Source organism: Xyrauchen texanus, chromosome 11 (assembly GCF_025860055.1).
Source record: "Xyrauchen texanus isolate HMW12.3.18 chromosome 11, RBS_HiC_50CHRs, whole genome shotgun sequence".
Taxonomy (NCBI): Eukaryota; Metazoa; Chordata; class Actinopteri; order Cypriniformes; family Catostomidae; genus Xyrauchen; species Xyrauchen texanus.
The window spans coordinates 15,260,303-15,274,798 of record NC_068286.1 but is presented as its reverse complement, the minus strand read 5'-3'; the positions used below and the strand labels follow the sequence as shown (position 1 = coordinate 15,274,798).

The window sequence follows — 14,496 nt, the reverse complement described above, 5'->3', positions numbered from 1 at the left end:
CGATATGGGCCACTTTGGCTTTGTTCAGACTGTCAGCATGTTTCCTGCAACAATGTATATAACATATAATGTGTCTTTATTTAGCTTGGAAAAGTGACATATGGCAAAAGCCACTTGAGATCTGATTAGAGAGGTCAGACTAAATGGATTTCCAGAAATGTGATTTGAATAGGACTGCAAACCACATATGAATGTAGCTTGAAACAGATTTGTAAAAATCATATTTCATGTGATTTTGTGCTATACAAACTTTTTAAATATGTTCAGATTAGGGCTGTCGATTTAAACGCAATTAATCGCACTGCCCCCGGACCATAATAAGGAAGATTCCTGATAAATGCAAGCTTGTAGTGCCACCTGTTTACTCCAGAGGGCAGTAAGCAAAATTTCAGCTGTATGGGCAATGCGCAGTTTATACAGTGAAGAAAACACTTCACTAGGCAGAACAACACAAACATGCGATACGTTCTTGCGTTCAAAACACTCGAAGGAGCGCAAATGCAAACTAAGGCATCTCAAGATGTGTTTAAAATTGAGTATTAAACTATATTTAACTTGACACAGTGACCTAAACATTTTATGTTTATGACGCAACACACCAGGTGTACATTGATGGGTCCTTAAACAAGCCCTCATAATAAATCTCGAACTGATTGACAAATTCACTTGTAAAATGGATTGCTGTGAACTGTATGCCAATGATTTTATATTTAAAGATAACTATGTATAATTATATATTGATATAAATATGTATAATCATTATATATTGAATAATTTTTATGTGAGGGGCTTTCTCAGCAAATATTTGTATATGCGATTAAATGCGATTAATCACAATTAATTAATCGGGACACCATGTAATTCATTCGATTAAAAAATGTCATTGATTGACAGCCCTAGTTCAGATTCAGGTACGATCACACTGAGGCAGTGTTTGTGGATGGTTTGTGTTCTCATGGCAAGAACCTTTCCATGGCAAATTTGTAGTCACGGCATTCCTTCCTAAAAAGGAACAGCACTCCAGCAACCCCCCGCGTCGCTGCTCCTTCCCACGGGATTGAGGACGACCCGGCTGGCAATGGAGGCAATTTGGGGATGGCAGCGGGCTCGGTTTTGCCGGGTACATCCCAACGAACCACCCGCCCGCCGACACTCTCGTTGACTTCAGCCCGGGCTCACGGCCAGTCTGCTTATCCCCTTGAGCCCCCCGAGCTGGAAGATGAGCTAACCGCTCCATTGGAGTGTGTTCCGGCATCTGACGTGGAAGACTCGATTGGGCTGCCACCCTTGGGTCGGCATGCCCAGACTGAGTCTGACGCCAGATGGCCGACATGCTTGCCTGGGCTGCTGTCAGCGTGGGGCTGGACTGGAACCCTCCGTCCTCCCCACAGCCTTCACGGCTGGATGATTGGTTCCTCAGGTCTGGGCGCCGCTCACAACCACCTCGTGGTCACGATTAGTGGTTCTTATTCTCAAGGCACATGGTAAGTTGTGAGTGGATCGCGGAGAATAGCATGATCCTCCACATGCTGTCAGTCTCCGCGGTGTCATGCACAGCAAGAGTGATAAGATGCACAAACTGACAGTCTCAGAAGCGGAGGCAACTGAGACTTGTCCTCAGCTACCTGGGTTGAGGTGAGTAACCACGCCACCACGAGGACCTACTAAGTAGTGGGAATTAGGCATTCCAAATTGGGCAGAATTTTTTTTTAATAAAATAATAAAGCACTCCAGGCTACTGCTATAATGATTCGCATGTCGAAAAAAACGGCATGTAAATATATAAACTACCTTTAATTGTTTTGGCCACTGCATCTTTTTACATACTGCAATAAATAATTTTCATACGGAGTATTTTTCTCACATTTTCTGTTAAAAAAAATCTAAACATCCTTACTTGTTTTCCCTTTAAATCAAGTTTGTTTCTCTTGTAAAAAGCACAAAGTTTCACAAAATGTTGTTAAACGTCTCTGAAAACAAGATAAAATATCTTGACATTTTGCTTCTCCAGTAAATATTTTTAAAGAAAATTATTTAAACACTACTCAGTAATGGTGTGTTCAGATACAACGTGACATTTTTTTTTTGCCTCGCATTGCTCGCAAGAGTTTGACCGCTGGATTAAATTTGTGTTTTAAACTCCCCGGCTCCGCGAGGCCCCAACCACCGATACGTCCGGCGAGATTGTCCCCTTGGTCCCCCTCGCCCGGAGCGTGGGTCGCGCTCTCCAACCCGTTGCGGTGGCTGATCCGGACCATCCGACTCGGCTACGTGATTCAATTCGCCAGGAGCCCGCCCAGGTTTCAGTGGCATCCACTTCACCACGGTGAAGGGCGAGAACGCCGCTACCTTGCGTGTGGAAAACGCCAATATTCTGCGGAAGCGTGCAACTGAACCCGTCCCTCTGGCCAAAATGAAGAAGGGGTTTTACAGCCCAATTGGTTGTGGCCAATCTTGGACCTACGGGTACTGAACCGGGCTTTACACAGTGTCCCATTCAAGATGCTGACGCAAAGGCACATTCTAGTGAGCATCTGACATCAAGATTGGTTCGCTGCGGTAGACCTGAAGGACGCGTACTTCCACGTCTCGATTCTACCTCGACACAGTCCCTTCCTGTGGTTTGCATTCGAGGGCCGGGCATACCAGTACAAAGTCCTCCCTTTCGGCCTGTCCTTGTCTCCTCGCCTCTTCATGAAGGTCATAGAGGCAGCGCTTGCCCTGTTAAGGGAAGTGGGCATTCGCATTCTTAACTACCTCGACTACTGTCTAATCATAGCTCACGCTTCAGACGTGTTGTGTGCACACAGGGACCTGGTGCTCTCGCACCTCAGCCGACTAGGGTTTCAGGTCAACTGGGAAAAGAGCAATCTCCTCCCGGTTCAGAGCATCTCTTTTCTCGGCCTGGAGTTGGACTCAGTCTCGATGATGGCGCGTCTCACAAACGAGTGTGCCCAGTCGGTGGTGACCTGTTTGAAGGCATTCAGACAGAAGACCACGGTTCCACTGAAACTATTTCAGAGGCTCCTGGGGCATATGGCATCCTCGGCAGTGGCCACACAGCTCAGGTTGATGCATATGAGAGACGCTTCAGCACTGGCTCCGGACTCAAGTCCTCAGATGGGCATGGCGCCCATCGGACACATCGTGTGGCCATCACGCCGATCTGTCGCCGCCTTTTCAGCCCTTGGAATGACCTCGCATTTCTACGGGCAGGGGTTCCCCTAGTACAGGTCTACTGAACGGGCCCACTGCTGCGTTGGCACATCAACTGCCTTGAGTTGTTGGCAATACTGCGAAGATTACGGCCATTGATCTAGGGCGAGCACGTGCAGGTTCGAACAGACAACACAGCCTCGGTAGCATTTATCAACCGCCAAGGCGGTTTACACTCCCCTCGCATGTCACAACTCGTCCGCCATCTCCTCCTCTTGAGTCAGCAGCACCTCAAGTCGCTGTGAGCCACTCACATCCAGGGCGACCTCAACACCGCAGCGGACGCGCTGTCAAGGCAGGTTACCCGCAAGGGAGAGTGGAGACTCCACCCTCAGGTGGTCCAGCTGATCTGGAGTCAATACGGGCAGGCATAGGTAGACCTGTTTGCCTCCCCAGAATCCTCCCATTGCCCGCTCTGGTACGTCCTGACCGAGGCACCCCTCGGTATAGATGCGCTGGCACACAATTGGCCACCTGGACTACACAAGTATGCTTTCCCCCAGTGAGCCTGCTTGCACAGACCCTGTACAAAGTCAGGGAGGACGAGGAGCAGGTCATCCTAGTAGCACCCTACTGGCCCAACCAGACTTGGTTCTCAGACCTCACACTCGGTTGACTTCCTCCTAGCCCGGTAGCAGGCGAGTTTGTGGAGAATCTCGCCACCAGTTCAGTACTTGAGCTGGTTCCCCGTAGGTAACTCCTTGCGACGTATATTTCACTGAAAAACGTTTCCCTGTTGGTAAACTGCATCTACCTTAGTCACCAGGCTCGTAGAGCTTCCTCCCCATTTGGTAGGACCTACCATGGGACTTTTCCACATGACAAACTTCTGACTAGACTCGGCAAGACCATGTCACCTAGCTCTCTCTCTGGGTGGGGTGTGGTCTCCACGGTGTCTTCCCCTTGGGAGTGACAACCCCCGATGTAGACGCTGTGTCTTGTTCCCTCCATGGAACAATGGAGGGAATGGAGGTTATGGAAGTAACAAGGATGTTCTTCTGTCATTCTGCTTCTTGAGTGTTTTTTCTTCTTCTTGTTTAAAGGATGTTTTTATATATATTTTGGAAAATAAGACAAAAATATTCAATAAGAAAATTATTTTTTGCAGTGTTCTGTTTTTGGCACAACAAACTTTACTAACATTATAACTGGAAATAATAATTACAAAAATTATATGATGTGATCCCTTTAATGACATTTTAAAAATTAAAAAAAAGAATTCAAATTTAAAATAATAATGTTCAATGTATACAGTATATTGCATGCATGCCTTAAATTACCTGCACTACTGTTTTGGCTACATATCGACAGCATACTGAGTCGTTTCTCTAGTTCACAGGCTTCTTGGCTGATTCTGTCTTCTACGGACGATGGGTTAGCAGTGGGGTCTATGGAAACAGAAACTCATCAGATTAGTATGTATCTAAAGCATTTACACATTAATCGCTCTCGACTCCACCTATGTCCTCATAAACACACACACAAAATATAAACATGCACTTGACAGCCATAATTTGTCTCTTGTGTATTAAGTCATATATAATCAATCACTGTTGAATCACTGTCTCTGCGAAGAGAATTACAGGAGCCAAGTGACCACATTTATCAATCTCTGCTGGCACATCATCACACAAGTACTCATGCGCATTTGTACCCACACACAGTTGGGGAGCAATGGGATATTTGAGACCTCTTTTTGAGCATGGTTGGTGATCACTCTTTCTCACAATAGAAGAAACCAGAACACTGAGCACAAATTGTTCAAATGAGACAATAAACCAGTCCGGAGAGAATAAATACACAAAAGGCTCACAAAAAAGACAGAAAGAGTACAAACAAAGAACAGTGGAATACGTAGGGGTAGAGACAATTTAGTAGCAACTAAATTACAGCAGAACCGTATTAGCATATAAATAGTGCAATGGACTAAAAAAGACTGCAAAAATATTTTTGCCATCATTTTGGCAAAATTATTTCTGTGTCATTGTTCAAAAGAGAAATTTGATTATCTTTACCCAGTTTAGAAAAGCTTTGTCTATTAATCATGTACTTTTTTAAGGCCATGGTGCTCAACATTAATTGGGAAAAATGATTCCAATAAGAACAAAATGCCATAGATCACCTCTGTAAATGAGTCTTTTATCCAAAGCAATACAGCACGCTTATTACATGGATAACGCCCCTGGAACGACCTGGGGTTAATTGACTTGGGCACAATAAGGATGGATAACAGATCAACCTCTGTGGGATTTGAACTTGCAAATTTTCAATCCCCAGCCTACTGTAGCACTTTAACTATACCACTTCTGTGGTTGTATTTTGCTTATCAGTAAGCACTAATTTGACAAATATAATGCCTAATAAGTTTCGTTGTTCAGAGTAAACATGTTAACATTTATACACACAAATGTGAGTCATTGACAAATAAGGATGTTCAATATGATAAATGAGAAATCTTTTAAAAATGTTTTTTAAACATGTATCAAGTTTGTAGAAATTACAGTGTCCATGTTGGTTTTATACATTTTAGAAAAATATGTATAGCATTTTCTACACAAAAAAAAAAAAAAACATAAATAAAAAAAATATATATATATATATATATATTAGGGCTGTCAATTTAACGCGTTAATTCCGTGCGATTAATTTTACAAAAAATAACGCATTAAAAATATTAACGCAATTAATCGCAATGCCCCCCGGACCATAATAAGGAAGAGTCCTGAGAAATGCAAGCTTGTAGTACCACCTGTTTAATCCAGAGAGCAGTAAGTGAAAATTCAGCTGTATGAGCAATGCACAGTTTATACAGTGAAGAAAACACTTCAGTAGGCAGAACAACACGTTCTTGCATTCAAAACAATTGAAGGAGTGCAAATGCGAACTAAGGGTTCTCAAGATGTGTTTAAAGATTGAGTATTAAACTATATTTAACTTGAAACAGTGACCTAAACATTTTATGTTTATGATGCAACGCACCAGAGACGCGACACAAGCATGTCTAACTCTGGATTGTGATGGTGCAAAATTTGGAATTTACACATAAATATTTAAACACGAATAAAATCAAAGAAATTTCTTTCAAACTTATTTATAAGTACTACCTCACTAATTATTTTCTTGTAGAGAGATTTAATTGTGATGTCGATTCATTCTGTTCATTTTGTGGTCTGCAGGAGGAAAAATTTTTTCATTTATTTTGGAGTTGTCCCTACTCGACTTGTTTTTGGTCTGATTTCTGCAAGATTGTTAGAGATCATGTTTTTCCCAGCTTTCACCTTTGTTTTGAAAATGTTTTATTAGTTTTTTTTAGCTATGACATGTCTCTTCATAAGGAATATTATTTGATTAATGTTCTGCTTTTGTTGCCAAAGTTTAGTATTCATAAATGTAAATATAGTGGTTATAAACCATTAGTTTTCATTTTTAATTCAGAGTTTCAGCAATACCTAAGAACAATTTCCAATTTGAATAACAAGAAAGCTGTAATGTGTATTGAAATATATTAAACTGTTTATTTATTTATTTTCCTTTTTGTTGTTGTTTGTTTTAATATACCTCTTGGCTCTAGATGTAAAAGTTTTGTAAGCATTAATAAAAAAAATGTCTGACGCAGGTGTAAATTGACGTGTCCTTAAACAAGCCCTCATAATAAACCTCCAACTGATTTACAAATTCACTTGTGAAATGGATTGCTGTGAACTGTATGCCAATGATTGTCTTATGATCAATACTATGGTAGTAAACAAGACATTGTGTTCTAAAGCCGCTTTTGGTATTGTCTTATCAATGATTAAGAATGTAATGCATTTTAATTATTTGAATACTTTTTATTTATATATATATAATTTTTTAATATTTAAAAGATAACTATGTATAATTATACATTGATATAAATATGTATAATCATTATATATTATATTATTGTTATGTAAGGGTCTTTCTCAGCAAATATTTGTTTTTGCGATTAATCGCGATTAATTAATCGGGACACCGTGTAATTCATTAGATAAACATATTTTTTTCATGCTCTCCATGCCAAAGTGGAAAAGGACAATCCAAGCTGTTATCAACATCAGGTCCAAAAGCCAGTGTCGGTCATGTTATGGGGTGTGTCAATGCCTATTGTTTACTTGCACATCTGTGAGGGCACCGTTAATGCAGAAAGATATGTACACATTTTAGAGGATATACGCTGCCATCCAGACTGTCTTCAAATCATGTGTTGTTGTAGTGCTTTCAATAGAGCGCAACAGTGCCCGCCCACTTTTCAGCCATCTGGGTTCCGAAAGTATTTTTCCCATACATTTTTTGCAAAAGGATTTCATTAAATCCTCCATAAAAGAGTTGTAAGCCATAAACCAAATCAACCAGCTCCAAGGTGAATTACAACATCACAAACTTTGTTTAAGGCAAAAAGTATTTGAAAATAGGACAATAAGATGAAGGCACAAGGCTGTGTACTTACCGTCTTTCACGAGGACATGAACTACAATTTCATGCAGCATTGTACATTATGTAATTGAATAAAAACAACAGGACTATATAAAACTATTGATTTTAGTTAGTTTTTTTATGATTAACATTTTTTATTGATTCATACATTAAACAAAGAAAAGCAAAACATATATACACATAATCAACATTTAATCCCCACTATTACCCCTCCCAATCCCCAACTCCACCCTGACCCTCAACAAACTTTCCTGTGGTAACATATATGAGAAGATACACACACACACAAAAAAATTATAATCAAACACATTAGCAACTATACCTCTCTCTCCACTCCCCCTCCCCGAGAGCCCTCTAAGAACGGCAAAAATTTGCCCCATTTACCCACAAACGAGTCCAAATTCCCCAGTCTTCTAGACGACCAATCTTCAAAAGCTGCCACCCTCCCCAGATATCGGAGTGGATGGTCGCTCTGAGGCATGTTTCGCAGGATTTGTTGGCCACGGCTCTCTGATTAGTAAAGTAGTTTCTGGACCATGGCTAATGTAGTTGTTGACATCCTCTATCAAACATAATTTTTAAGCAATGAAGTTGAAATAACGCAGACTGATAGCTTCAACAGAAGCATCTACCATCGATTAACAACCTCAGAGCTCACGGTAGGCCGGTCTTTAAAAGTTTTTTAGTTATCGTTGAAAATCAATTAGTCTATGGAAAAAGTTACTGGGATTTTTACTTTCGGAATCAGACTGTGGCACTCTATATAACACGGTAAATATAATTTACAAATCCCTCCTTTTTATTTTTATTAGCATTTTCCACACTGCCCCAACTTTTTTGGAATTAGGGTTGTACTTCTTTTCCTGTCAAATGGCATTTATTTCACAACAATAATGTAACAAAAATGCTTTATTGATATTTTCCAAACAAAGCATTCCACAGTATATGGAAATCTATTTAAATAGCATAAACATTTCCCAAAGTCTAAGTGGAAGGCTGACTTTTTGAAAGAACTAGTCCCCATAGGTTACATGTTTATTTCAATGAGCATTAAATCTCTTAAACCCTCATCCTTAACAATATTAATCGGCTCGCAGTCTGTGGCTATCCACTTTGGATATGGAATGCACATAATTCGTGTAAGGGTGTTAAGCACCGTTTTAACTCCACATGAAAAGCACTGCAAACAACGGCATGTTCGTGAACTACCCATACTAATCTTACTACTTCTGTCATATCTATGTATAGCACAAAAATTCAAAGTAATTTTAGGATGTAGAATGCCATTCTGAACATGGCCAAAATCTTAGGGTGTGTTCACACTTGACAGGTTTAGTTTGATTAAAAAGAATTCTGGTGCGATAGCTTTGTTCGTGCGGTTCATTTGAACAAGTGTGAAAGCTGATATCCGAACCTTAGTGCGCACCAAACAAGCGGACCAAGACCGCCGGAATAGTGGGTCTCGGTCCACTTCCAAATGAACTCTGGTGCGGTTCGATTCATATATGAACGCAACATGGACCAAAGACGTCTAAACGGACCAAAAACAGGAAGTCATTTACCTAACACTGACCTCAAGGATACCTGGTTCTTCTCATCATAGGAACTATGTTGCCCATTATAGTTTGGTACAGGCGTTGGAACAGTCATCATCAGTCCTTGCAGCATATCTTCGTTTGTGTGTACAATGGAGGAATTCCTGGTGCTGTTTTGACTCCTTTACACATTTTATTAGCGCTTCATTTGTTCTCAGCTGGTAAAAATACCACCATATATACATACATAAATCCAACGAGCGCATTTAGCCCAGCAGCCAGCATTGTTTTGGTTGTTCATCAAGTTCCGTCATCTGCAAAATATATGTCAAAAATCAGGTTGTGACTTTTTCCTGATGCGTTTTGTTTCGTATCTTTAGATTCAGTGTTAAAAATGTCAGTGTGAATGCTAAGCGAACCAGGACTAAATGTATAATTTTCTGGACCAATGGCCAAGTGTGAACACACCCTTATTCTGCTTTTAGTGCCGTCACTGACCACATAATGATACTCCATCCAAATCATTAGCTGATGCTTCAAAAGATCAGAGGCAAAGACTTCAAAGTCTAAATTATTTGAAATGGGAGAACTCCAACAAGCTAGTCTGGCACAGCGGCCCCTCATCAGTGCCATGTATCGTGTGTTTGGCATTTAGGTGATAGTTAAGCCTTTGCAGATTGATCACACCAGTCTAGATCTGGAGGAGAGTCATCGCCGTTGGTGGGAGGGTTATGTCTGGATTGCGGCATGCCTGGACATCATGCCTATTCCTGTCCATTAAAATATGCAGCTCACCAGTAAGTGGTGAGTGTGACTTTGGTAGAGAATGCCCCCGCACAGCACACTCTCCTCCCAGCTATGCGTCAGTGGGGAGAAACCACACACCAGTGCTCTGTGTATGTGGATCTGGGGCTGAGGGGAACTTCATAGGTTCTGCCTTGGCCATCCAATAGTGTGTACCTGTCTCCAGTACAGAGGTTCCCTTATTTGTTCACCGTTCAACTCATATTACCTACATGTTAGGCCAGAAGGTTCGACTTTCCACCCAGCACCTTCCCCTCAAATTTCCGGCCCACAATCATGCTTCCCGCTTTGTTGTACCCTTTCCCATCACTAAAGTCCTTAGTCCTGTTTCTGTCAAGCTCAAAGTACCCCACTACCTTAACAGTTTTCACCTTGCCTGCATCCATCCAGTAAAAAGCTCCACCCTTAAACCCTCTCCTCCTGCCTCCCCGACTTGTTGATGGTGTCCCTGCCTACACAGTCCAGAGGCTGATGAATAGTAGGAGGAGGGGCCATGGCTTTTGTGGCTAAGTAGTCTCACCTGTCTTGTTTAGTTAATTATTCTACCTCCCAATATAACTACCTTGTGCGTGTTGCCAGATTGTCTTGTACCTTCTAGCCAAGCAGTTGTGCTCCATTTTGTAGGTCATTTTTTTGTATTCCAGTCTTATCTGTCTTATCTCCGTGCCCACCCCATCTGTCGATGGATCACCAGCTTTCTGACAGATAGGCAGCAGCTAGTGAGACATGGGGAACTTTCATCCCGGACCCTCACTATTAGCACCGGTGCTCCTCACGGATGCGTTCTCTCTCCATTGCCCTTTTCCTTGTACACAAATGACTGCACTGCAAAAGAGCCCATTGTCAAGCTCCCGTAGTTTGCAGACAACACCACGGTCATTGGCCTCATCCTCGTCATTGATGAGCCTGCATATAGACAGGAGGTTGATCAGCTAGCTGTCTGGTGTGGTTCAACCTTGAGCTGAACACGCTCAAAACAGTGAAGATGACAGTGGACTTCAGGAAACCCCCCACACCCACCATCCTGAAAAGCACTGTGGCAGCAGTGGAGTCATTCAGGTTTCTGGGCTCTACCATCTCTCAGGACCTGAGATGGGACACCCACATAGTAAGTAAGTAATTTGTATTTCTATAGCACCTTTCTAGAACAGATGTCACAAAGTGCTTAACATCCACAATATAAAAACAAGGAAGCATAAAAAAAATTATAATTAGACAAAAGCAATTTTAAACAAGTGGGTTTTTAGCTGCTTCTTAAAAATGACCACAGAGTCTACAGATCTTAAATCCAAAGGGAGAACATTCCACAGTTTGGGAGCAACAACCTCAAAGGCACAGTCACCTTTGGTCCTAAGTCTAGAGCGAGGAACAGCTAACAAGACCTGTTCCAACTCCATTGTGAAGAAGGCTCAGCAGAGGTTGTACTTCCTTTGCCAGCTGAGGAAGTTCAGCCTGCCACAGGAGCTGCTGCTATTGGTGCCCCCTGCACCCCTGCACCCCAAGACCTGTACATCTCCAGAGTGAGGAAATGTGCAGGTAGAATCACTCTGGACCCAACACACCCTGTGGCTGGCGATACAGAGCACTGAGCGCCAGGACATCCAGGCACAACAACAGTATTTACCCTCAGGCCATTTTCCTCAAGAACAATTAAACTGCCTCAGGACTCCCCCATAGTGCAATAATGTAAATACATATCTCATGTACATATGTAAATTCACATATTTATTTCAATAACTGTCCATACCTCTCTAGCTTGCACGTACATTACCACTTGCACATGTACATACGCCATTCTGTGATATGTTCTATTATTTGTATGTCTATTTATACTCTTACCTTTTTTATATTCTTTGTCTCACTGTAATATTCTGTGTGCACTTGTTTCTCCTATCACCAAAAAAAATCCTTGTCTACGTGTGAACACTTGGCAATAAAGCTAATTCTGAATTGGATTATCAATGTTTTAGTCTCACCATTTATTTTGTAAAAATATAGTTTTTAATAATTTAGAGAAAAATAACAAAAATGAGCGTCACGTCATTGACCAATGTGCAAAAACAGAAATGTGAGTTCTACTGTCTTACAACCTTTCTGGCTAAGTAGTGAGTCACTATAACTAGACTTAAAAAGTTTAAAGATGTGTTGTTGTTTTTTTTTTAAGCAATGTTTTAAGCCATACAATCATCCATATCCTTTTTTCACATAAGTAACTGCATGGCAGCTCTCCAAAGGTTTCTGTTCTCTTACCTTACAGCTAGACCATATAATTTTAGCTCAATGTCGCTGGCTCACCAACTCAATTAAATTATTCTGTTTGTCAGTGTGGCTCATCGTGGTTTGATCTATAAAGCTATATGTCAAACTCATTAAGGTTTAATTATGCTTATGTGGTAAATCTATCTTGGACAGATCAATAAACTAAATGAGAGCCTTGCATTGATTTTTAGTACAATAATTCTGTATTAGGGTAGTAATAGGCTCCATTTCAATGATACTGTATGTACCATGTAGATGAAACAACTAATACTTATATTATTATCATCCTCCATCAACATGAAGCCATTGAGTGCCTAGATTTTAAAGATTATTGTCATTACAAAGTAGAAATCAATAAAGTTCTTTCAACTAAATTAAAGTGATTGACTACAGTACGGTACTATTAATAGATGTACAAAACATGATAGTGTCTATTCAATAAAATGACGCAGTAGCCTCTATAGCATTTCACAAAGTTGCTTTGTTAAATGAAAAGGAGTAATGTACAAGAATATTTTTTTTCTATCACTAGTTTGATAGTGTCCTTACTTCACTGTGACACTACATGTTGTTATAAATTAATTCTGAACATAGATCTAGAGTGACTTATTAAGGGAGATAGAGACCCCATACACCACTTCCTAATCATGTATAAGGTTTAAGTAGCCTACACCACATTAAGTTAATAAAGCCAGCAGTGAGGGCATATTCACTCTGAAATCTCTCAACTGAGATCTTCCATCACGCACCTCCATATAAACAAACTCACCTGGCAGGACTGGGCGCAGTCCAAATGGCCCCCTGCTAGGCGATATGCCGCGAACGATGCAATCAAACAAAAAACTGATCTGTTCTCCTTCTGCACAGGCAAGAAAGAAAACACCAGCCCCTGTGGAGACAGTGAAAGACAGAGCAAGAATACAATTATTTCTTAGTAACTTGTGTTTGTTTTCCTCAAAAGACATATGTACCATTTCGAATTGAGATTGATATTAATTGTCCATGGTATTGAATAAAAGATTAGTTTTAGTAATGACCAGCTGTCACAAGAAAATCAGGCAAATGAGGGAACATCAAGCCATTCCTCTGAACAGATGAGACATTCACAAATCACTAATTAATATACAGTGGGTACGGAAAGTATTCAGACCCCTTAAATTTTTCACTCTTTGTTATATTGCAGCCATTTGCTAAAATCATTTAAGTTAATTTTTTTCCTCATTATTGTACACACAGCACCCCATATTGACAGAAAAACACAGAATTGTTGACATTTTTGCACATTTATTAAAAAAGAAAAACTGAAATACCACATGGTCCTAAGTATTCAGACCCTTTGCTGTGACACTCATATATTTAACTCAGGTGCTGTCCATTTCTTCTGATCATCCTTGAGATGGTTCTACACCTTCAATTGAGTCCAGCTGTGTTTGATTATACTGATTGGACTTGATTAGGAAAGCCACACACCTGTCTATATAAGACCTTACAGCTCACAGTGCATGTCAGAGCAAATGAGAATCATGAGGTCAAAGGAACTGCCTGAAGAGCTCAGAGACAGAATTGTGGCAAGGCACAGATCTGGCCAAGGTTACAAAAAATTTCTGCTGCCCTTAAGGTTCATAAGAGCACAGTGGCCTCCATAATCCTTAAATGGAAGATGTTTGGGACGACCAGAACCCTTCCTAGAGCTGGCCGTCTGGCCAAACTGAGCTATCGGGGGAGAAGAGCCTTGATGAGAGAGGTAAAGAAGAACCCAAAGATCACTGTGGCTGAGCTCCAGAGATGCAGTCGGGAGATGGGAGAAAGTTGTAGTAAGTCAACCATCACTGCAGCCATCCACCAGTCGGGGCTTTATGGCAGAGTGGCCCGATGGAAGCCTCTCCTCAGTACAAGACACATGAAAGCCCGCATGGAGACTCCAAGATGGTGATAAATAAGATTATCTGGTCTGATGAGTCCAAGATAGAACTTTTTGGGCTTAATTCTAAGCGGTATGTGTGGAGAAAACCAGGCACTGCTCATCACCTGTCCAATACAGTCTCAACAGAGAAGCATGGTGGTGGCAGCATCATGCTGTGGGGGTGTTTTTCAGCTGCAGGGACAGGACGACTGGTTGCAATCGAGGGAAAGATGAATGCAGCCAAGTACAGGGATATCCTGGACGAAAACCTTCTCCAGAGTGCTCTGGACCTCAGACTGGGCCGAAGGTTCACCTTCCAACAAG

The 14,496-nt window shown here is 41.2% G+C and overlaps 1 protein-coding gene across 1 annotated transcript in view; it reads right to left on the bottom strand.

Moving 5' to 3' along the window:
- Positions 1 to 14,496, bottom strand: part of LOC127651262 (protein Dok-7-like) — a 48,015-nt gene that overhangs the window by 7,962 nt on the left and 25,557 nt on the right. Inside the window, 2 exon segments of the mRNA XM_052137013.1 lie at positions 4,497 to 4,604; positions 13,039 to 13,158. Of these exon segments, the coding sequence (XP_051992973.1) occupies positions 4,497 to 4,604; positions 13,039 to 13,158 (228 nt within the window).